We start from the raw sequence: 24,742 nt of genomic DNA, 5'->3' as shown, positions 1-24,742 counted from the left end.
AGAAAAGAAAAGCTCAGTAACCATCACACAAAATTCAGTTATGATATCTTAAGAGATGTCCAAATGCACAGAGAACAAACAAATGGCTTTCCAAAAGATATGGTGGAGTAGTAGGAGAGGAAGTGATGCATTGTTTTCCTCAAATAGCTGTGTAACTTTTTCTTCAGCCTAAACACTAATTTTGCTACAGAAGAAGAAAAAAGAAGAAGGGGAAGGAGGAGAAGCAGCAAAAGCAGCTTGCAAAATATTTCCGTATGTGCAGCCTGGCTGAAAGCTGAGCAATCCAGATCTAATAAGGAGACTCGCATAGGGTGACCAAGGACCAAAGTAGACAAAGCTCTTGCACCTTTCATAGTTGTGGAGCGGGAATTTCAGCAGGTGTAGCTTATCATCCAAGCTGGCAATGGCTGTTCTACACAGTCTATTAAAGGTGCAGGAGCCCATTTGCACCTGGTCACACTAACTGCAGGGTGACCTGTCCCCTAGGTTTCATTGCAAGAAAAAGAGCACAGTCAAGTTTTACAGAAAACAATCCCAAGGCCAAGGCTGCAATCCAACATCCACTGACTTGGGAGTGAACCCCATGGGGCTTACTTGCAAGTAAACAGACATAGGATTGGGCTTTGCAGGTGACTAGCTGAAGACCAGGAATAGAAACTCACCCAGGAGCACAGATCACATTGCCTGCTCTGTTTATTATTTCTAAGGCCAGAATGTGTTTTTGCCAGGCCTGATTCTGTTTGTTTGAATCTTCCAAGAATGAGAGTGCAGTTACACCATCATTCTCCCGTGCGTGCAATTCAGTTCTTGTGACTTTTGAGGGACGGCACAGATGTGCCTGACAGTGTAGACACATTTTCTCAGACAGCAACAGTATGGGTAAGACAGAAATGCACTATCTTGGACCTATCGGTTTATAGGTCTCTCTCTCTCTCTCTCTCTCTCTCTCTCTCTCTCTCTCTCTCTCTCATTTCCAGAAGAGTTAAGCAACACTAACATCTGTTGCGCAGCCTGGGAGAGTCTCAGCTGTTGTTTGGAGAGGTGTTGATCTGGGCTCTCGCATATCAGGCTAGTGAATGAGTTGCGACCTGAACTTTATGACTTCCCCCACCTCCTCCTCATTCTCCTCCACCCCCAGTGAAAATTGACAGAGTCCTCTGGCTGAGGTCAAGGTTTTAGTTTTCAATATCAGTCCCTGGCCATGGGCATTAACTTATCTGCCAGTCAATTAGTTTCATTATCTGTCACTGTTGACATGCTTACTGTTGTTGGCATCCATCTGTCTCGAGAGACAATGGAGAGGGACAATGGAGTGCGTCTCCACAGTCAAACTGCTGTGTTAGCAGCACCAAAGTGACCTCCCTGGAGCACAAGCCTGGGCAGTTTTGGCCTTGCTGATGTGGTCCAAAGGAAAGCAGAGCAATATGTTTGGCACCAGCTTGGCTGCAGGAGGTGCTGGAAGGAGGTGTACAAGGTGCCACCCAATCATCTCCACTCTGGATTTGTGTAGGGTCTACTCTTTAGCCTTTTCTTCTCCTAAAAATATCCCGCAAGGCAGTAGAGGTTTAGGATCAGAGGGTATTTTCTCTTAGACGGGCTACCTTCCCAGATTGACGAGTCCCATCTGTCCCTCATTTCCCTCTATGACATGTGCAGAAACCGCCTTTTTGACCATTGGACCCACTCTTGGTGTCATCTGCTCAATTCACTGGAGCCGGCATCACTGCTCCCCCTTCCAAAGCAGCTGACATTGAGAAACAATGGGGAAAGACTGTCTCCTCTGGCCCTGGTTCCCACCAATCACTTCTTCCTCCTCCTGCGTAGGGGTCTGTCAACCCTAGCCAGACAGTGGGTCCTCCATATTGTTTTCAGCACCTGCTAAAAACTTTTTTATCTAGGCAAGCCTACCTAGACATGGAATTTTATCATGAATGTTCGTTTTTAAACTTCTGACTTTATATTTTTAAAGAAATTTTATACCTGCTAGTTTGTAAATGTTTGATTTTATCACTTTTTATTGTTATATGTAAACCACTTAGAGGTCTTTGTTCAGCTGCCCTTTTTTCTCAAATGTAGCCAATGTTGTGCACTGACTATTGACCCTGCTGGCTTGGGCTGATGGGAGTTGTAGTCCAGTCATTCTTGGAGGGCACCACGTTGGACTGCCCTGCTTTTGCTGATTAAGTAGGATATACATCTTGTTAACCAATCAGCACTGTGCGGAAAAGGACTTCCTTTGAATCTAAAAGAACAGAAAGGGTTAATCGTTTGTGAAGTTTATCTTCATTGACAACTAGTGGTACATAGTGATGCAAGAGCCAGAGCATGATAGAAAGTTTTAAATGGCCAGACTGTCATGTGATCATCATGTGCATGACCTGCAACTGAATCTAAAGCAGGAATTGCTGTTCATCAACTCTTCTCTCCTGCAACAGCTAAGCTGGAAGGCGGCCACTGCTGGTGGATTGTCACTGACATGCTGCAGCCAAAGGGAAAACACCAAACGGCCTCACTCCTTGAGGGAGTCACTTTGGGAGTGATACAAGGGCAAGGGCCACTATGTATTTTTAATGTTATTATTGAGATGGTTTTCGTTGGTTTTATTGTATTGTGTATTTTATTGATTTTTTGTAAACTGCCCAGAAGACTTTCATCAATGGATCGTCTAGGAATTGCAATAAAATGATAATGTGAGATGAAGAGTGCATGTGATTAGTTGATTTAATTTGTATACTGATTTCTGTTTCAAATTTCTAAGTCCCCAAAGTGAATTCCATGTGCATAGAAATGTGTGTGTGTGAACTTAATAGCCGGTTAAAGAAATCTTACAGTGCAATAATATCCAAGTTTACAGTGAAGTTCTGCCTGTTTCAATGGTGGAATGCTGTGCAGCAGTTGAACTAGCAGAAAACTCACGGTGCAGAAGATTGCACTATGCTTCGTGCCACAAACTTACCAGCAACCCACTAGTGCATTCTCTTGCACAGCAATATTTCAGTAGCGCAAAAACATTTCGTTTGCAGAGCAAATATACCACTAAGTGACCTTCCTTACTAATACACTGGAAACAAATCAGTATCCCCATATTGGTGATGGGAGAAGATCTGAGAGACAAAAGATGACCAAGGCCACTTAAGGCCAGAATGGCAAAAGTGAGATTAAGACTGTGCATATCCTGATGAATACTTCCTTACCTCTCTTGGCAAGTACTCTGAAATAGATCTTCTGCCTCAGAAACCCATGGATTTATAGAGAGAACTTGTTTACTAAAAAGTGATTGCCTTCTGGGAACTTCTCTTACAGTGGCCTGGAATTGCTGCTTCTCAGCCAGCAGCTGGTATCCGTCACTCAGTCTTCAATCATCAATAGCCTTCTGGAGAGAGCGCTTAAAATCAAATGCTTCTAATTTACTCCACTGTCTGAAGACACCCAAAGCTGTCCGGACATGTCCTCCTATGCCCTTCTGCCTTGAGGGTTCATTAATGGCCGGGTTCCCCCATTTTTCAGCCACCTGCCAGTGGTTCCACTCTGAAAAGATCGTGAACGATTTCTATATAATTCATCTTTGAAATGCAACTTTCCTTTTGCTCTAGATCACTATGCTTGGAAGCCTTTTGAAAGAAAGGGGGTTGGCCATTTTTAAAAAAAATAATATTTATTCCAATTTTGAAGATTACAAAAAAGACAAACAATCCAAGAGAAGAAAAAAAAGAAAAAAGAAAAAAAGAGAAGGAAAAAACATACAAATCCAACCTTTACATAACTTTCTTTCCTTTGCTTATTTCCTTGACCTCCTCACACCTCCCTTTTTTGTATTCTAGTTCAATTAGATATTTCAGCAAAACCTTTCCATCCTTGTTAATATCCTATAAAATTTATCTTGATATACTATATTTTTACATTCTCCTCTTTCACTCATTACCAATCCATTTTTACTTAATCCTTTATATCATTTCTGCTAAGACCACAAAACTTCATTCCAACATCCTTCTAACATTCCTTAATTTTACAATGTTTCTGTAAATAAACTTTAAATAAATAAATAAACTTCTTCCAATCTTCTTCCACCAACTCTTCTCCTTGGTCTCAGATTCTGCCAGTCATTTCCGCCAGTTCCATATAGTCCATCACCATCTGCCATTCTTCCCGGGTGGGTAAATCTTGTGTCTTCCAATACTTTGCGATAAGTATTCTTGCTGCTGTTGTGGTGTACATAAAGAAAGTTCTATCCTTCTTTAACACCAGTTGGCCGACCATGCCCAGGAGAAAGGCCTCTGGTTTCTTCTGAAAGGTATATTTAAGTACCTTTTTCATTTCGTTATAGATCATCTCCCAGAAAGTCTTAATCCTTGGGCATGTCCACCAAAGGTGAAAGAATGTACCTTCGGTCTCTTTACATTTCCAACATTTATTATCGGGCAAATGATAGATTTTTGCAAGCTTGACTGGTGTCATGTACCACCTGTATATCATTTTCATTATATTCTCTCTTAAGACATTACATGCCGTAAACTTCATACCTGTGGTCCATAACTGTTCCCAGTCCGCCATCATAATGTTATGTCCAACATCTAGTGCCCATTTAATCATAGCAGATTTAACCGTTTCATCCTGAGTATTCCATTTCAACAGCAAGTTATACATTCTTGACAAATTCTTAGTTTTAGGTTCTAACAGTTCTATTTCCAATTTTGATTTTTCCACCTGAAAACCAATTTTCTTATCCAAATTATAAGCCTCCATTATTTGATAATAATGAAGCCAATCTCGCACTTTGTTTTTTAGTTTTTCAAAACTCCGCAATTTTAATCTGTCTCCTTCTTGTTCCAAAATTTGGGGGTTGGCCATTTTGGTGGAGTCCATGACGTGAGCTTCAAGAAGGAACAGTTTACCTATTTCTGCTTTCCATGCTTTAAGCATGGTCTGTGTGTACCTGTTTAGTGTTGCGGGAATTTTCCTTAGTCTGAGACAAAACCCTACACATACATTAAATAAAATAGAAACATCGCCACCCGACTCCACCCCCACTCACCATGGCCCTCTCCACCTCTTTCCCCCATAGCTGTCAACTTACAGATTTGAAAATAAGGGACCAGCAGCCTCGAAAATAAGGGATCAACAATTACTTTGATAAAATACATATTTTGTTGCATGCAAATGGCTTTAGATACCTATTAGGTCCATAAATTACCATATAGCATATATTCAACACAAAAAAGCAACAATTTGTTGTTGACAAAGCACAGCTGGACATACAAACGGCCCCATTATCTTCAGTATCTAATTTAAGGGACATCATCAATAAGGGACAGCAGTGGGACATGGCGCTGATATAAGGGACTATCGTGCCAAATAAGGGATGCTTGACAGCTATGCTTTCTTCCTTTTCTTCCTAATGTAACACTAATGTCTCAACAAATGAAACTGATCTGTAGAAAATGTAACTTGAAAAAAGACACATTGCAGAAGGAACAGGACCTACAAGGCCTCCTTTCCTTAGCAAATTAAACACTTTGCAGTACAAGCTCCACTTCCACTGCACAGTGCTACTTGTGCTTTGTGGCAGGGTGATTTGCATGCCACTTACATTTATTTCTGAAGGGACGCAGGTGGCGCTGTGGGTTAAAGCCTCAGCGCCTAGGACTTGCCGATCGAAAGGTCGGCGGTTCGAATCCCTGCGGCGGGGTGCGCTCCCGCTGCTCGGTCCCAGCGCCTGCCAACCTAGCAGTTCGAAAGCACCTTTGGGTGCAAGTAGATAAATAGGGACCGCTTACCAGCGGGAAGGTAAACGGCGTTTCCGTGTGCGGCTCTGGCTCTGGAAGTGTTTCCGGTCAGCGCTGGCCCCTGGCCTCTTAAGTGAGATGGGCGCACAACCCCAGAGTCTGTCAAGACTGGCCCGTACGGGCAGGGGTACCTTTACCTTTACCTTTTACATTTATTTCCATTGGCTGTCGTGGGACAACAAAATGATCTTTAGCGGTAAAAAATCAAATGCATTCCTCCCCTGCCGTGGTCGCTGCAGCTCCATTTTGTGCAGAAACTTGAGTCTAGTGCAAAGATGTCTCCTTGGCAGTGGCAGGGAATTGAATGTGCATGCTCAACCTGGCTGTCACGGGAGGCCAGAGGAGGCGGTAACCAAAAAATAGACTAGAAGGATTAATGGGAAATCACAGCCTTTCAATGGTCCTCCCCTGGAAAAAAATGAGTAAAATCCAAGACAAGCAGTCAGGTGGGAAAGCAGGGCCCCAACAAAATTATAGCCGGACCTAAGAGTCTAGACCTAAGAGAAAGTTTGGATGGGCTTTCAGGTTCAGGTCCCACAGAGATAAAGGAGCACATTGTGAGAGAATGGTAAGCCCATTGTGAGAGAATCCTTACTGGCATTGCCCATCTTGACACACTTTAGAAATGTGGAGCCAAACCTTTGCTATCAGGAGCAAACTTGCAATATTTAGAAAAGAGAATGGGAGGCGGTGATTGAATGTAGCTCTCGGAATTCTCCCCAAGCCACGCCCCTCATGGGTCTTGCATCATTCACCCAAATGGCTTTCCCTGTCTGCAACTTTGATCGTGCCTCCTGCTTGTCTGGGTACAGGATAAAGAGGGGTGGGCAAATACATGTAGAAGCTGTGGCAGACCTTGGGGTCTCCAATTTCAGCAGGGTTTTGTGCCAAGTCAAAATTCAGAACCCCAAATTCAGAACCCCTCCACCTCTTGCACTCCATTGTAAATCATAGTTGTGGCATCTCCAAGGCTCCGAACTGCTAAATCCATCTCTGGTAGAAACTGGCCTATTGGACAAAAGGGAAATGTGTGTTTGTTGCCCCACCCACATTTGCTTTAGGCCCCACCTACCACTGGTATGTGGCCCTCAGAAGGTTGTCCAGAAGGGAATGTGGTCCTCGGGCTGAAGCAGCCTTCCCACCCAATTTTAGAGATCTGTGTAGAAATTATTTGTTATCTATAACTAAGTTCTATCAGTAGGTTGTTTGATTTTTCAGTGCCCTTTTCTCTCTTTTTCATCATCCTCTGTTGACTGGACAGTTTTCAGTATCCTCTTCTAGGATCTATGAACCAACATTTCACCTACCTCAGAACTCCAGCTCTCTCTAGTGCTTGGTGGGGGAAAGGGCTCTTTCCGAAGCTACAAGGCGCCCCCTCCTGACACGCAAACCCCCAAACACTCCTGGTTTTTCCCCTTCCCACCATGCACTCTGTTAACAGCTGCTGTGACTATTTTTGAGTGCTGTGTGTGTGCCTCTTGAGGATCTACAAAGGGGAGAGGAGAAAGAAGCTTGCTGACAACATGTCCAGAATTACTTTGAAATCCGCATATTCTAAAATGGCTCCGAGTGCTGCTCCATTGGATAAGCAAATGGCTAAACACTGAGATCCACTTTATATATTAGAGTTGCATCCAATCTTATGTTCTCCTACTCAGCAGATTGAAATTAACGGACATGACTAAGTTTGGTCCATTACTTCAATGAGTATACTTTGAGTAAAACTTAGCTGGCGACAACACTAGGTTTTTACTAAGGATGCAATTCACAGTACAACATGTATTAACCTGCGAGTAAGGCTGTGCACACGTTAGAGCTTAAAACACAGCTAGGTAGTTCTTTATCTCCATTTGAATCGAAGATGGTTTTGTGGGGAAACACATCAAAATCTTAGATGGGGGGGGGGTGTGAATCAACATATTGGATGATTTGGTTGCCAATTACCTATTGGAACCCATTTGGTCTGTTGGGTGAGGCAGCGTCAAGGGAATGGTTAGAGCCCAGAGTTTTACCTGTTACAATCACACAGAGGTATTTGTAGGCAATGCTTTTTTTCCTAGAAAAATAGGTCTGGTACTCAGCATGAAGTTGTTTCACGAAGTGGCACACTTTTTAAGAACAAAAAAAGAGGTGTCGGTACCCTTGAACGCCCCCTGAAAAAAAGCACTGTTTATAGGTAAGAAAAACAACAAATCATTTTATTGTAGGAAATACACATTTGAATAGGAAAGTTTCTGGTTCTAGTTTAGCTTATTAGCCTATAGCAGAACAATGCAATCATGCAGGCTGCTTTGTTCTTTCAGAAGACAGTCCCAGGGTGACCTCTCATCTTGAGGTGCAAGAGAAAAGCATGAGAGGAGCAGGAATCTGTAAAGCAGGATGCAACCTAAGACATATCAGTTGAACAACAGAAGGTAAGAGAAAAGCTAATTGGAAGTCAAGATACAAAATAGTTTAGGGAACCTGGATGCCCCCTGACCAGGGCTTTTTCCCAGGGGGAACTCATAGGAACTCAGTTCTGGCACCACTCAGGCCTTGGCCATTCTAAGAGAACAAGGGAGGTGTTCATGGTGAGTTCTGGCATCACAGAAAAATAGCACTGCCCCCAACTCTATTTGCCTCAAACTTCATGCAAGCCCCTCTTCTGCCAGCTATGTTGCACTCAAACTACCAAACAAACCACAGAATACCGTAATGATGCGATAGATACAGGATAGAGGCTATGACCTTGTGTACACTGCCTCACAAATCAGGGTGGGAGTGCACACTGGATGCAAAGTAAATGGGAATGTAGATGCAGCCTAAGTCCCACAGTGATCACATTGGCTTAGACAGTAATCATATATATGAAGCGGGAAACCATTGTCTCTCCAGAAGTCGTTGCACTCCAGTTCTATCACCCCCGACCACTGGCCATGTCAGCTGGGGGTGATGGGATCTGTAGTCCAACATCTGGAGGGCCACAAGATCCCAACCCATCCCATATACATTTACTCCCTAGGACTAGGTCCCACTGAACTTAACAGGGCATATTTCTAAGCAGACATGCATAGGATTGCCCTGTAAGCATGAAAAGTAACATGCAACATGTGCACAGCACACAGCAAAATGCAGGTGTGTAATTATCTCACATGATCATTTATACATGCAGGATACATGTCATTTCCAACATGTAAGTGCATATCATGGACAAAAAATAATAATTAAGCCCCTATGTATATGCTGGAATGTTCAAAACGCTTCCTTTGTTTTTATTTTAATAAGCCTTTTGGGCAGAGCTGTATTGTCCCCATAGTATAGATAAAGGGAACTGAGAAACAGTGCCGAAAATTCATACTTTTTTTTTTTAATGATATTTATTAAGTTTTACAAAATATAACAAACTTCGAAACAACAAACAACAAACATCAGAAATACAAACAATATCAAGAATCATAAGAAGAAAAAAGAAGAAAACATAAAAAGGATTCAACATAATGATAAAAAAAAATTAAAAGAAAGCTCTGGTTCATTTTAATAGTCTTCAAAACCTTATTTTCCTTGCTTCCTCCCGCCTTCCCTTCTTGTATTCCACTTTAAAAGTTTTTTCAGCAAGCTCATTCATATTCGTTTTCATCCTTTATCTTTCCCTTTATACTCTTCCTTATCTTAATCACTAGAACCCCATCATTTCATTTACACTGCCCTTAGCACTCATAGATTTTACAATGATTTTGTAGATAAACTTTGAACTTCTTCCAATCTTCTTCCACCAGCTCTTCTCCTTGATCTCGGATTCTGCCGGTCATTTCTGCCAGTTCCATATAGTCTATTACTTGTATCTGCCATTCTTCCAGGGTGGGTAGGTCTTGTGTCTTCCAGTGTTTTGCGATGAGTATTCTTGCTGCTGCAGTAGCATACATAAAAAAGGTTCTATCCTTCTTTAGCACCAATTGGCCAACCATGCCCAGGAGAAAGGCCTCTGGTTTCTTTAGGAAAGTGTATTTAAATACCTTTTTCATTTCATTATAAATCATCTCCCAGAAAGCCTTGATCCTTGGGCACGTCCACCAAAGGTGAAAGAATGTACCTTCAATCTCTTTACATTTCCAGCATTTATTATCAGGCAAGTGATAGATTTTTGCAAGCTTGACTGGGGTCATGTACCACCTATACATCATTTTCATAATATTCTCTCTTAAGGCATTACATGCCGTAAATTTCATTTTTTTTAATTTTTTTTAATAAATTTTTTTATTAATTTCCAAATTTTTAACAAACACAAATACAACATAAAAACAAACACAAAAAATCATATTTTCTTTACCTTATTTCCATAAACCTCTTTTCCCGGACTTCCCCATACCTTCCCCTTTTTGCATCCTTTATTTTAAACAATTATTCAGCAACCCTTCTTAGCCAATTAAATATAAATTCATTCTCCTTTTCAATTTCACCCTAAATTAAACACAATTTACCGCTGCAATTCTACATCTTCCTCTCCCTCAGCATTTTAGCACTCCTCAATTTTATAGTAACTCTTAAGATATATCTTAAACTTCTTCCAATCTTCTTCCTCAGTCTCTTTCTCTTGGTCGCGGATTCTGCCGGTCATTTCTGCCAGTCCCATAAAGTCGATCACTTTCGCCTGCCATTCCTCCAGCGTGGGTAGCTCTTGTGTCTTCCAATACTTTGCTAGGAGAATCCTTGCTGCCGTAGTAGCGTACAAAAAGAAATTCTTATCCTTCTTCGGCACCAGCTGGCCGACCATACCCAAGAGAAATGCCTCTGGTTTCTTGTGGAATGTGCACTTAAGCACTTTCTTAATCTGCAATTTCCATTTATCTCCCTCCTGCTCCAAAATTTCACAATATTTTGGCCATTTAGATTCCATGTTAAGTTTTTTCAAGGCCTTAGCCTCCATTGGAGAGAGCCACCTTGGGGTTTTATTCTCCAAAAGATCTTTATATCTGACCCAGACATTAAACAACGCTTTCCTGACAATATGGTTTTTGAACGACCTTTGTACTTTATCCTTGCCATACCACAAATATGCATGCCATCCAAAAGCATTATCATACCCTTCCAGATCAAGAATGTCTGTGTTCTCAAGAAGTAGCCATTCCTTCAGCCAGCAAAAAGCTGCCGCCTCATAATATAGTTTAAAGTCCGGCAGGGCAAACCCCCCTCTCTCCTTCACATCAGTAAGAATTTTATATTTAATTCTGGGCTTTTTGCCCTGCCAGACAAATCTAGAAATTTCTTTTTGCCACTTCTTGAAACAATCCATCTTGTCAATTATCTGTAACGATTGAAACAGAAACAATAGTCTTGGCAATACATTCATTTTAATAACTGCTATTCTACCCAATAAGGATAATTTTAAATTTGTCCATATTTCAAGATCTTTTTTCACTTCAGACCAACATTTTTCATAGTTATCTTTAAATAAGTTAACATTCTTTGAAGTCATGTTCACCCCTAGGTATTTTGTTTTTTTCACCACTGTTAAACCTGTTTCTCTCTGAAACCTATCCTTCTCCATTTGTGTTAAATTCTTCTCTAAAACCATAGTTTTTAATTTGTTGAGTTTAAACCCTGCCACCTGACCAAACTCTTGTATTAATTCCAAAGCTCTTCTAGTACTAGGGATTGGCTCCTGTAATGTCAAAACTAGGTCATCTGCATAGGCTTTTAATGAAAATTCATACTTTTTCTGCCTAAGCTTTAATAGAGCAGGTTTTTTTTTTAGATGCACCCATCACATTTATATTCTACCCTAGTTCCCAAATGGTTCCAAGTAGACCAGCTTAGCTATGCTGCTGCATCATGTTTTTAGACCAAGGATGGGGATTTTGTGGCACTCATCCCATACTGGAATGTTGGGATGCAAACTCAGCTTGTCTTAAGACTAATGGAGCTTTGCATGGGGAGAAAACAGGCAGAGAAACCTCCATTTCTGACCTAATTTGTGCTGACCTCTCTCCTCTCTCAAAGTGCTAGACTGATATTTCTTAGGGTTGTTGCCCTCATTTCTGCACTTCCTCCTTCTCGAGCTCACCTCTGCAGAGGAGACATCTTCCCTTTGCCTCTTTCTCCTGCAGAGATTCAACAAGCAAGCACGACTCCTTTGCATTCCCAACTTATCTAGAACCAAGAACTTATTGCAGTGGCCAACTGGATGCCTGTGGGAAACCAGAAAGCAGGATTCAAGCCCAAGAGCACTCTCTCCCCCTCCCATGGTCTCCAATAGCTGGTTCTCACAAGCATTACTGCCTGCAACAGTGGAGGCAGAGAATTGCCATGGCAGCTACAGATTTTGATCACCCTCTCCCCTATGAATTTGTCTCACCCTCTTCTAAAAGTTAGTGGCCATCGCCGCCTCTTGTGGGAGTCAGTTCCATACTTTAACTACGCCCTGCACATAACAGCTTTTATCTGTTCTGAATCTTCTTGCATTCAGCTTCAGTGGATGTCCACGACATTATGAGAAAAACTTCTCTCTATCCACTTTCTCCATGACATGCATAATTTTATAAACATCTGACATGTCACCTCTTACTCACCTTTTCTGCAAACTAAATACGCTGCAGCCTTTCTTCATTGGGGAGTCACCCTAAGGCAGGAATGTCCAAAGTCTGTTTCGGGGGCCTAGTCCAGCCCACTGGTTGATTTAATCCGGCCTCCATGGCAGTATATGTCCCAGGGGCAAAACCCTTAAAAAGCTCAACAACCATGGGGTAAAATCCTAAAAAAATCTGGCCCTCTTTGAAAAGGGCCTAAGGCAGGGGTCAACAAACTTTTTCAGCAGGGGGACGGTCCACTGTCCCTCAGACCTTGTGGAAGGCTTGACTATATTTTTTTTGGGGGGGGGGTGGATGAACAAATTTCTATGCCCCACAAATAACCCAGAGATGCATTTTAAATAAAAGGACACATTCTACTCATGAAAAAATGCGCTGATTCCCAGACCATCTGCGGGCTGGATTTAGAAGGTGATTGGGCCGGATCTGGCCCCCGGGCCTAAGGGATGCCCTTTTCTGAGTGTTTTCCAGCTCTACAAATTCTTTTTTGAGGTGAGGCAACCGTAAGTGTACACAGTATTGCAAATGAAGTCGCACCACAGATTTGTATAATGGCATTATGATGTTGGCAGTTTTATTTCCATTTCCTTTCCTAATGATCCTTAGCATGAGATTTGCTTGTTTCACAGCTGCTGCACACTTGATGTTATGAGTTGTGGAGCTGCTCCGAAGTAGCTCTACAGTGGAAATTCAATGGAGGTACTGATCTGTGCGGATCCTTCTGCAATTGACAGGTGAGCCCCTCTAATCCACAGCAGGTCCTTCTGCAAAGCTGCACTTCATCTTCTCTCTCCCTGAAGCACAGACAACCACCCCCACCCCAGATGCCATATAGATAAAAGTGATTTCATTCTCCCTTAATAGAGAAAAATGGGAAGACAGTGTCCCTTTAAGGGAAGATACCAACAGCCCTCCATTCTCAGGAGGAGAGGGGTGGGAAAGATCTTACCATCAGATTGCAACCTTCATGTGTCTGCAGCAGCCACAGAAGCATGTCCCCATGGCGTGGTGGGGAGAGGGGGGATAACAAAAGGTGTCACTAAGCTTCCTCACGTTGCAAAAGCTATTTATATAAGGACAGCTGACTCTTTCCTCTCTCCTTCCTTTCTTTAAGAAAGGCAGACAAATAAGAGATTCCAATTTTTTTAAGCAGCAGCAACAACAAAAAAAGAAAACATTGGCTAGCTATCTAACTGAAAGAAGAAAAATAAATATGAGAAATGCACAAAAATCCAGCGGGGAATCCAGCAGCAAGACTTCTGGGTGACAGCTACGGTAGGTATTTTGCAGGGGGCAAAACAGCAAGTAGGAGGCAGCCGGGTGACAAGTGGCTTATCGCGCACCATTGCAAATAGGCCTCAGCACCTAATTTGGGAGGTGGGGGTGGCGGGAGGAAAGGGTGGCGGTGCGTGCAGATAGGCTCCCCATTTCTGCGCAACCTCTTTCATTCTTCACCAGGCGCCGTGCACTTCTCCGCAATCGCCTGTAGGAGCCGCCTCGAAAGCGGTGCATAATCCGCCGTTCCTCCGCACGCTTTAACGCGGTTTGCGGCGACTGCGCTCTCGCAAAGGCAAGCGGCGCGCGTCTCCCCGCCGCTTCCCGTCCTCTAGCAGGGAGCTCTCAGGCTCCATGCCCGTTCCCACGCCGCGCGCTAAGCAAACGCTGCTCCGCTTTGCCAAATGCACAAGGGCCGCCGCTCAAGCCCGTCGGCGCGCTCCTCGAAGCTGCGCATCGCGATCCCGAATATACGAAGCGTGCTAGTCAAAGTCAGGAGCAATTAATAATAATCATTATCATCGGACAGGAGCAATTAATAGCAGCAGCCGTAATAAAACGTCTCGCAAATAAAGCACGGGAAATAATACTGCATTAAATAAATAAGCAAAACCGGTAGCAAAGAATGCCGCTTGCTTGCAGCAACATTCCACGCAGTGCATGCAATCTCTCCCTCCCCCCTAAAAACACCCCCCCCCAAAGTCTTCCTAGCGGACTTTGAGCCGTTCTCGCTCCGCGAGCAACCCGAGGTTGCCCAAACTCAGCGCAGGGTGGGAGACAGGAGCTCGAAGCACCGGCTCTGCGGCTTCAGCAGCCAATGAGAAGCGGCGCGCGGCGCGTTGCGGAAGGCAAAGGAGGCGGACCGCCCCCTTTCTCCGTTTTCAGCAGCCAATCCAAAGAGGGGGCGGTGAGTTTGGTGTCGGCCTGGCTTGTCTGTCTGGTTGTGCGCGCGCGCGCAAGCGTTCTGTCTTTGGCGCGGGTGCGCGCCTGCGTGCGCTGGCCCAGAAGGGGGTGTGTCGGCGAACCCGGGAGAAGCGAAGGCGGCGGCGGCGGCGGCGGCAGGAGGGGGGAAGGGAGCCCGATAATGGCGGCCAGGAGAGGAGAACGCCGCGGCGCCTCTGAGGTAAATGTTTGACACATTCGGGCCTCGTCGCCGAGTCCTGGCACGGGAGCGGCGCCCGGAGCTCCGAGGACGCTCCGCGACAGGCCCTAGAGGCCGAGCCAGGAGCCCCGGCCGTCCCAGGGGCCTGGGCCCGAGGAAGCCCTGAGCTAGCGTCCCGGGCCTTGGGCGCTCGGAGCAGGCAGCTCGACGCCCGGCAGGCTTCGTAGCTCCCTTCACACGCCTTCGTGTTGTCCTGGGAAGGCGGTCGTGGGAAATTGCGGAAGTGTTCGCGTGTCCGGAGCGCCGGTTCACACGTTACGTGACAAATACCCGGGTTGGCTTTCCAGGGGCTGGGCGGGGAGGGAGCCCGAAACAAGCTTTCCTAGCCTGGCCTTCTGTCGCTTTAAGGGAGGTGGGGTATCAGCAGCTGAGCTTTCTTTTTTTTAATGATACGGAAGTAAACACAGCCACCTGCTCAGTGCTGCAGGTCTAGCGGCGGTGACATCCCTGGTTGACCGCCGGCTGTCAGCTCCGTAGGTCTGTCACCAACTTTTTTGCATCGGGCGGGGGGAGGGTGCTGCTTTTGTCTCCTAATCAGCTGCTGCTTTTGCGGCTATTGCCAGGTGATAATTCTGCTGGAAAGCTATGCCTGCTGGTTTCTCTGGAGCAAGCGACTGTTAAAGGCGCAGGAGCAGGCCAGGCCGGGTGCCGTCTTTCTTTCCTTTCTTCTAGGCTTTCCTCCTGGTGATTTTATATATATGGGGGCACCCATCCACTCCCAAAGCAGTCCTCATTTTCTTATCATTATGCCTGTGTGAAGAATGTGTTTTGCAAACAAGTATTTTGTGCCATTTACAGGTTGATTGAAAACACTGACATGGCAAACGAGGCTGCAGCTATATGGGTTGGATCCAGACTTTGTCATATGTAGAGTAGGTTTATGGGGGCTTGAATTAGTCGTGGATCTAGCCCTGTGCACACTAACCTGTTGAATAGAATCAGACTGCTGCAGGTGAGCTGCAGTGTCATCTCTGTATATCTTCCAACTTCTGCAAGAGAAATCTGGGTGCCTTTATCTTTTAATGGTTATGCAGGGATGGTGTAAGCTGGCCTTCCCAATCTGATGCTTCAGACATCCAACTCCCCGTCAGCCCCAGCAACCATGGCTAGTAGTCAAAAGGGATGATAGGATCTGTAGTACAAAGTATCTGGAGGACACCAGGCTGCGAAAGAGTGATGTAAGATATACTGCTTGCAGTTCTCCTTCTGCATAACTAATCAAAGGGATGGAACCGTGACCTCGTTCTGCTGAATTATTTCACTGGTTAAAACAGGGATATGCTCAATTTAGATTATATGGAAGAGCTGCCTTTCAGTGAATGGTAAAAGTATGCTGCTTTTCACAGTGATGTGTTAGAGATTCATGAAAGGATTTTGGAAAATCCTTGCCTTGGGAGTATTCCTTTTCATAACATGTAGGAAACATGTAATCTTTAAAACTCGGTATTTGGTACTGGAGTTTCCAGAAGCTACTAAAGTATTTATTCCTAACAAAGGAAGCTGATATTTTTACCAGCTAAATAGGCATACTTGGAGAAAGCATGCACATTAGATACACAGCAATGTCTAGTATACATAAACAAAGCGACACTTGGGGAATGGAGATAGGGAGAAATCTAGCTGATAGGGAGCTTAGAGAGTTGGAGCAAAACCAAATTGGTATGTGTAGTTCAGTGGACCCAGAATTCTGTGTTTTGTAGCAGGGGTTAGGAGCCTCTGGCCTACAGGCCATCCGTGGCCTTCCAGGGAGTCCAGTTTGCCCCATGAGGCCATTTCCCCCAAACCACACTCACTTTTCAATCAGCTGACATCACTGGGTGACGTAGGCAAGGGGTCAAGGTTCAGTCCTCAGTCCTGCTGAACACGATCCCCGCAGGGAACGTGCTGAGGATGCAGATCCCTGCAGAGAATAGTACTGAACTCTCTGCTATCAGCTGATGAACAGAGAGTTCAGTCCTTCAGGGTGCTGCTTTAACATATTCCCTGCGGAGAACATGCTGGTGAAACAGAACCACCACCCCTGCCCCATGGGTCAACTTTGACAGGTGGGCAGGAGCACCTACCTTCTAGGCACCTGACGGTTGTCATGATGCATCATTGCAGATGATTGACAAGTGAGTGGCTCCCACCACCTGTCAAAGTTTGCCTCCACAGTTGGAGGAGATAAAGATTTGGCCCACTGGGGCAAAATGTTTCCTACTCTTGTTTTATAGGTTTCCAAGGATTACCTACAGATTATCTAATAAAGCACCTCCTCGTCAACAATCTTGTACCTGCCACATGCTTTTGACAGTTGTTTCTCCTACTGTAAAAACTAAAATGCCCCTTCCCAAAGATCATACCCCTGGATGGGCCGGGTACAAATAATAAATTATTATTATTATTATTATTATTATTATTATTATTATTATTACTCTTGTCCAAACCATGGCATCATAGAAAATATTTGGCATGTGTCCCATGCTATGTGAGAGTTCTGTCTTTGGTTTAATATCTGTTTTGTAGTTTCTTGTATATTTTTATGTTCATCTTCAATATTGAAATGTTTTGTTTCTGAAGAGCAGCTGCCAGTCTGTAGTTAAAATAACAAAAGATTGGTGCAAAGTCCTGTCCCATCTTAAATACTAACAGATGTTTAGAAGTGGGGTGGGTTATATAGATATTCCTAAGAACAATATGTGTGGTCTGAAATTACCCTATCAGCAAATAGATACAGCCACCACACAGTAGCACAGAAATGAACTGAGAAGTGAGGTCCACAATCGGGTTAGAGTGTATATTTATAGCACTGGGATGGCAGTGATGGGGCATAAGCATTGATAGGACATCTATCAGCCAGGAATTTCTTAACTTGGCTTTTTGTTCTTATAGATACCTTGACCTTGAAGATGGTGAGTAGCCAGCCAAAGTACGATCTAATACGGGAGGTTGGTCGTGGCAGCTATGGTGTGGTGTATGAAGCAGTAGTGAGGAAAACCTCTGCACGTGTCGCGGTGAAAAAGATTCGGTGCCATGCTCCAGAGAATGTAGAGCTTGCCCTGCGTGAATTCTGGGCACTTAGCAGCATCAAGAGCCAACACCCAAATGTTATTCACTTGGAGGAATGCGTTTTGCAAAAAGATGGCATGGTGCAGAAGATGTCCCACGGCTCCAGCTCTTCGCTTTACTTGCAGGTAAATGAAGTTGCAGGTAGTGGAAGAAACACAGTGGGTTAGAAGTAAAGGGAAGCAGAAAGGACAACAAAGACACAGATGCCAGAATTGTGCATACTACAGTATTCTTTAGAAGAGTGTTTGCTTTTCTGTTTTTACTACAGTTAGACACTTTGGAAACATTAATAAAAGCAGTTTTCCAGAAGCAGAAACTTAGGGAAAGCACACAAAACAGTTGTATGCAAAGCTGTCATTGAATTTCACTCATCGCGGTACCCCGTTGCACCAGAAGCAGTTTAGTCATGTTGGCCACATGACCTGGAAAGCTGTCTGCGGACAAATGCTGGCTCCCTTGGCCTGAAGTGAGATGACCTCTGCACCCCATAGTCTAGTTTGACTGGACTTAACTGTCCAGGGATCCTTTACCTTTACCTGCATGAGATTGTAAATACAACTGATTTTTCTAAACTTTGGCTGTGCTTGAAAGAGGAGTGAGATATAGGAAACTGCTGTCCCACTGTCCAAAAGTAATAGGTCTCCCAACAGTCTTAAATGACAGCCGTGCCAGCACAACATTGAAGAACATTATTTTTGCATGGCAGGAATGTTAGTGGTATTATAGCTATAAGTACTGTTGGGATCATCCTGAGAAAAGAAGCATTAATAACCCTTTTAATAATTTTGTATCTGCTTCACAAAGTCATTAGGCAATGTTATGATCAAATCATCTCTAATGAAATACATTTTTCCATGCCTTGAATGCTTATTGCATTTGTTCCAAAGGGTTGTGTTGTCTAACAGCACTATAACAACAAAATTGAAAATAAAAAGCCAGTCAAAGAATAAATTAATCATCTTTTTAAAGTTTTTCTATAGGCTAAATCATTGTTCTAATGTTAATTCTTATTAGCTTCCTCCCACTTGATATTCTAAAGAAGGAAAAACAGTTTCTTTAAAGAACAGCAAAACAAGCTTTGTGTCAAGCAGATTGTGAAAACAGCTGCTCAGCAATCTGCATTTCATGCAGTAAAATAAGCAGTAAAAAAATAACTTTGAGAACAAAAGCAGCAAAGGCCTCTAATATTTTTGTAGTTGTGCATTTTTATTGTTCTGTTAGGTTGGTCTGATGGCATTCATTCATGCAGATGGAGGGGAAAGTGTGTACCGGTGTCCCACTAGATACATATTCCATTAATCCAGAGTCAGTATTCATAATGGAATACTGTAGCTTCATTCACACAGTACACCAAACCATATCAAAGGAAACTTAACTGTGGTTTGTTGTCATGTTTGTTGGTTCACACTATTGCTTTAATCAGCCAGCAAGCCAGAAATGGAAACCATCCTTTAGAGTGGGTTTACAAGCCATAGTTCCAGCTGAGACTAGAGGTCCCCTGCGCTGTAGAAAGGAATGCTGAGCAGATAGAAAATAAAAGCAGACAAGCAGCTCCAAACCATGATATGTCTGCATGTTTGGAAGTTCAAACCACGAGTTTGTACTAAACTATGGTTTAGAATTAAGTCTGTCTTTCCATAGAAAATGTTGGTTGAATGGGTGAGATGATTCCTATGCATGTATGGTGGCATCAGTTGTCTTTTGAAAATACTGTTTAAAGAAGAAAATTGGGAAGAAGGATGAGCACAAAAGGGGTATTTATAATACATGCATTAAAAGATAATGAGTTTCTAGCATTTCTTTTCATCAGCTGCTTTCTTAACTTGACTCCTCCTTGCTGAACAGATTCCTTAAATGTTTTCTTATTACAGCTTGTAGAAACCTCCTTGAAAGGTGAAATTGCCTTTGATCCCAGAAGCGCCTACTACCTTTGGTTTGTGATGGATTTCTGTGATGGAGGTGATATGAATGAATATCTCCTGTCTCGAAAGCCTAGTCGTAAGACCAATACTAGCTTTATGCTTCAGCTCAGCAGTGCCCTGGCTTTTCTGCACAAAAACCAGATCATCCACCGTGACCTCAAGCCTGACAACATCTTGATCTCTCAATCCAGGATGGATGCTAGTGACTTGGAGCCCACTTTGAAAGTAGCTGATTTTGGACTGAGTAAGGTTTGTTCAGCTTCAGGACAGAACCCTGAAGAGCCAGTGAACGTGAATAAATGTTTTCTTTCTACAGCTTGTGGCACAGACTTCTACATGGCTCCTGAAGTTTGGGAAGGTCACTATACTGCCAAAGCAGACATCTTTGCATTAGGGATTATAATCTGGGCGATGTTGGAAAGGATCACTTTCATCGACACAGAGACCAAGAAAGAACTGTTGGGGAGTTATGTGAAACAAGGAACTGCGATTGTACCTGTTGGAGAGGCATTGTTGGAAAATCCAAAAATGGAGCTACTCATTCCTGTTAAGAAAAAGACAATGAATGCTCGTATGAAGCAGCTGATTAAGGAAATGCTTGCTGCTAATCCACAGGATCGCCCAGATGCTTTTGAGTTGGAACTCCGGTTAGTTAAAATTGCTTTTAAAGACAGCAATTGGGACACGTGACCTCCGTAGTACTTTGAACTCTTGTCAGGATTGTGTCTGTAACAATAGGGCAGCACTCTGTGGAAGCAAAAAACAGACTTAACCCAAAATTTAAGGTGTCAGGGTTCAATATTTCCCCCCCATTGCATTTCTCTTGATTTTTGTAAACAAAGCTCAAGGTGGCTGTTCTTGTTTCAGAACCATATGTGTATATTTCCAAGCTGCAGCTGTAATGCTATCCACATGGCCAGGAAACTTGACATTTTAGGAGGTGATTGCTTTTTAGGAATATTTCAAACATTCCAGTTTCATACTGCAGAATTTGGAATGCCCATTGAAGAGAAGGTTTGCATGCTGGTAATGCAAATTATTCAACTTTGTAGAGTAAGCATGTATATATTTATGTCTGTATGAGTGACTTGACTTCCCCATCTTTCGAAAATGTCCCCATTATTTATATTGTCTCATATTGAATTGGGTGACTATAGATCATCCGTAAATTCCACATCATAGATATTCTCCACTTTTTTTTAAGAAAAAAAAGTTGATGGCACAAAATATGATAAAACAAATATGATGCAAAGGGAACCTCTGGTTCTAGCACTAAGCTACTGTTGGGCAAATCTCTTAGTTTGGAAGGCTGCAATAGGTAGTCTGATGGCACTTCTTAGTTCATTGAGCATTCAGGTTCATTTTTTTGAGGTAAAGGAAGACTTGTGCTAAATCTCACTCTAGCCCCCCCCCCCATCCTTTGCATTTGACATCCAGCGTTACCTTTAATGCATTGTGTCTCTTTTTATCAATTTTTTATTTTATTTTATTTTTTACAAATGTAAATCATGGGGAACAGAAAAACCTCCCAAATTCTGCTGAAAACTTTGCAAATGAGAAAAAGGTTCCCATATTTTGTTTCCGCCCTGGCTTTTAGAGTCCAGTCATGCTAGCTACTCCCTCCCTTCTTAGCAGAGGTTCTTTTGGTCGCTTCTTAGTGGTGGGCTTGATGATAGGATATTTGTATTGTTCACTTATTTTGTGGAAGAAGGACTCTGAAAGCTTAGTGTACTATCGAACTATCCAGATTCTTCCTTGCTAGAAAATGTTGCCCATTTGAGTGGGTTGGGCATTGTTCTCTGCACAAAGTAATAGTGATTATTCTGTTGCTCTCATGTGAAAGGCACTTTTTTATTACTTTTGGGTAGTAGATGCAGAACATTTGGCACAACCCAGCCAGCTCCATCCATGCATAGAGAGCAGAGTCGAGAAGTGACTCAACCAAAGGCTAATCTAGACCCTCCATCACCTTGGTGCTTCCTCCCTACTGTCTCTGTGTGCACAACATTACATCTGAAGCCTTGACTCTGCAAGAAAGCACTTCCCTTTCTTGACTGCTACTCTGAAGTTTTCAGCAATCTTGATTCTCCCCCTGTGGTTTTTGGGTATGCAGGCTACTCTGCCCATGGCTGTCCACGCACGGGGTAAACAAAAGTTCCACACTATGTTGTTTTGTATTAATATACAGGACTTGATAGCAGACAGGAATAAAGACCTTGATTTCATGAGTAAATAGAACTTCCACAGGGGAAACTGGCATAGTGTGTGTGTTGATTTCATTGGAGAAGTTAACTATATTGTCTCAGTTGAAATAGTCTTGATGCCATCAGCTACAACCTGGAAATTGGAGTGTGAATTGACTCCCCCTGAAGTATGGCTTCAGGAGAATATCAACTTGTATCACTTGACATATATCCGTCTGCCCAGCTTTCAGTGTGATGCTATAGTATATTTTGTCAACTGAGGATCCTATCGATGTCTGTTCTTTGAATGCAAAGGTAATACACAAGCCAGATTTCTTCTGTGCAGTTACAATGTAAATGTTCAGAGGCGGAAAAAACTCTTTAAAGCACCACCTGTGCCTTTAGAGACACGATTATATTGCAGGTAGGAAAGCACTCCTGCAGTTTTATCCATCAACAAATTTCCTTTAAAATGTCAAACAAAAAGCACGACTTGCAGGGGTTTGGCAGTCTTTTTTTTGAGGACTGGAAAAGCAGGAACTCTTAGTCATGTACGTCCTAACTAGTCTGATTACTGTGTACAATTTCTTGGCACTTGCAAATCCTCAGCAAATCCAGATTTTGGATACATTATTGCATGTGCTTCATAGACACAGTGCAGTATCTAGTAATAGCGCAAGTTATATTTATCGTACAGTAAAACTGTTAATGCCCAAATGCACTGCTACTTCTTAAAAGAGTTGGGGAGGCCTCACCAGGTCACCTCCTTTCATGGTGCTTAGCCCCTTGGCATTGAATGCTAACTTGATTGTTCCATTAATTATCCACTGAAAAATTGTCCCTGAGATCTGTGTGTGTGATTTTTGTTGTTGTTGCTTGTGTTTGCTTTGGGTTCTTGTAAAATCTCCAAAATCAAAACTATTGTAGCAGCTACAAAACAATTCACCAGCGTAACAAAGAAGTTGAGATACTCATCAGCACTTCGGAAAGAAAGCAAACTTTCAAAGCTTTTCCTTAAAAATTGTAAACTCTATTTTGTGAAAAAAATATTTAAAAAAGGGTGGAAGGAGAAATGATTGTGTAATTTATTGAGTTCGTGACTTTAAAAAGAAATAAAGTCTGAATTGAAAGAAATTGTGTTTGATATGCTTCTTTTGTGCTAAATGCAAATTTATTTCCATGAACTATCCCGCTTTCTCGTGACACAAAATTAGCATTGGGACCAACACATGGTGGCCTTGGGGTGTGATAGTGGTGGCTTTGTTATGTAGCAAAGGTGGAAGAACCTCAGGCCCAGGGGCCAAGGCAGTCCTCCTTGATGTTTTTTATTGGTTCTGCTTCATACCCTGAGTCTGTCTGGAATGTGTCTTTGAACTCTGATAATGCCTCTTGTTTGTCTAGGCAGAGGATAGATAAGAGTGTGTGAATGTGGTAGAAACTAGCCCATGGGACAAAGATAAACTTTCCACCCTGTTTTTTCTGCCTGTTTTTGCATCTGGCCCCTCCCACTGTTGGCATGCGATTCCCCACCCACAAATGCTTGCCTGGAAGCCTGAAAATAGGTCCTAACCCCTGAAATGTTCAGTTTGTTGTATGTAGGGTGCAGGGAGCTCCGTTTGAGCAAAGCCTATTTCTAGAGGCAGCTTGACAGAGGCAAGGTGAGAGCTGTTCCAAGTGGCTGGTTTTGGGTGCCAATAAGGGCAGCAGAGTAGGGGAAACAGATCTGCCCCATGAGATGTAACCCACCTGCAACTTCTGCACATGCTTCACTGAAATCTCCATGCGGAAACATTGTTATTGATAGGGAACACCGATGAGCCACCCTATAAATACTTGTTCTTCAGGTAATGCTATCCCTGTTCAAGCACCAACAAGTATGTTACTTAATATACATTGTTTGTTCTGGTTGCCCAATCAGGTTTAGCCAGAGAAATGCAACCTTTGTGGATAAGAGCTTTGCAGTGCTCCTCAAGCTTTGACCTGGAGTGTCTCTTATTGGTGTCCAATAAATGACCTGTGTCTGGTACAATAAGGAGATCTGGCAGTTATAATTCCCATCCTCCCCAGTGCTGTTTTCCCAATTTCAAATGCCTCTTCCAAGCTTTAGTGTACAGTCGCACCTTGGAAGTTGAACAGAATCCGTTCCAGAAGTCCTTTCGACTTCTAAAACGTTTGAAAGCCTAAGTGCGGCTTCTGATTCCTGCAGCCAATCGGAAGCCCCATCGGACGTTTGGCTTCCAAAAATCATTCAAAAAGTGGAACAGTCACTTCCGGGTTTGAGTTGTTTGGGAACCAAAACGTTTGGGAACTAAGCTGTTTGACTTCCAAGGTATGACTGTAGTGGCATTCTGCATGTTTCCTACTCTGAGCATAAAAATAAAAAAATTAAAAAAATAAATTGAGCGTTGCTGTTCTTGAAGGAAATGGATAATGAAACAAGAGAAGCTGCATTTAGATGGGGGTTTCTTGGTCTGTCAGAAGCTGACACTCTTGACATTCAACCTCAGAGACGAAAAAGAAGCACTGAACTCCTGAGAGGGAAGGTATGGTTTAAAAAAAGCATGATAAAACAGTGCATCCTTATTCAAACAGCAGTTTAAAGTTTAACCCAGTGCTGTGCTCCTGACAATTATTCTCTTCTTCAGAAACTTGTTGGGAGAGAAAGGACTACCCAACCCTCTCAGATGTTCAGGCCCAATTATGAAGTTGGCTCCAAAGCCCAACGGTATGGAGGACAGTTATTTGGATGGTATATTTAGATTATCAGCTGTGTATGTGCCAGAGGGGGAGGGCCCTGAGGAATAAA

General features: G+C 43.1%; 1 protein-coding gene across 2 annotated transcripts; it reads left to right on the top strand.

Annotated features, from left to right (window-relative positions):
* The first annotated feature begins 13,429 nt into the window (after positions 1-13,429).
* PDIK1L (PDLIM1 interacting kinase 1 like) lies at positions 13,430-23,070 on the top strand. 2 transcript variants are annotated; one of them, XM_079988568.1, is made up of 3 exons: positions 13,430-13,621; positions 17,655-17,956; positions 19,703-23,070. In XM_079988568.1, exons 1-3 carry the CDS (start codon positions 13,567-13,569, stop codon positions 20,441-20,443), a joined length of 1,098 nt encoding a protein of 365 aa, XP_079844694.1. In that variant the 5' UTR covers positions 13,430-13,566; the 3' UTR covers positions 20,444-23,070. The 2 variants fall into 2 exon arrangements, with proteins under 2 accessions (XP_079844694.1, XP_079844695.1); XM_079988569.1 differs by lacking the exon at positions 13,430-13,621 and adding an exon at positions 14,563-14,744.
* Positions 23,071-24,742: the final 1,672 nt, after the last annotated feature.

Source organism: Podarcis cretensis (genome assembly GCF_951804945.1).
Source record: "Podarcis cretensis genome assembly, chromosome: 8".
NCBI classification, from domain to species: domain Eukaryota; kingdom Metazoa; phylum Chordata; class Lepidosauria; order Squamata; family Lacertidae; genus Podarcis; species Podarcis cretensis.
The sequence above is the reverse complement of the archived record's forward strand: the minus strand, read 5'-3'. Positions and strand labels throughout refer to the sequence as shown.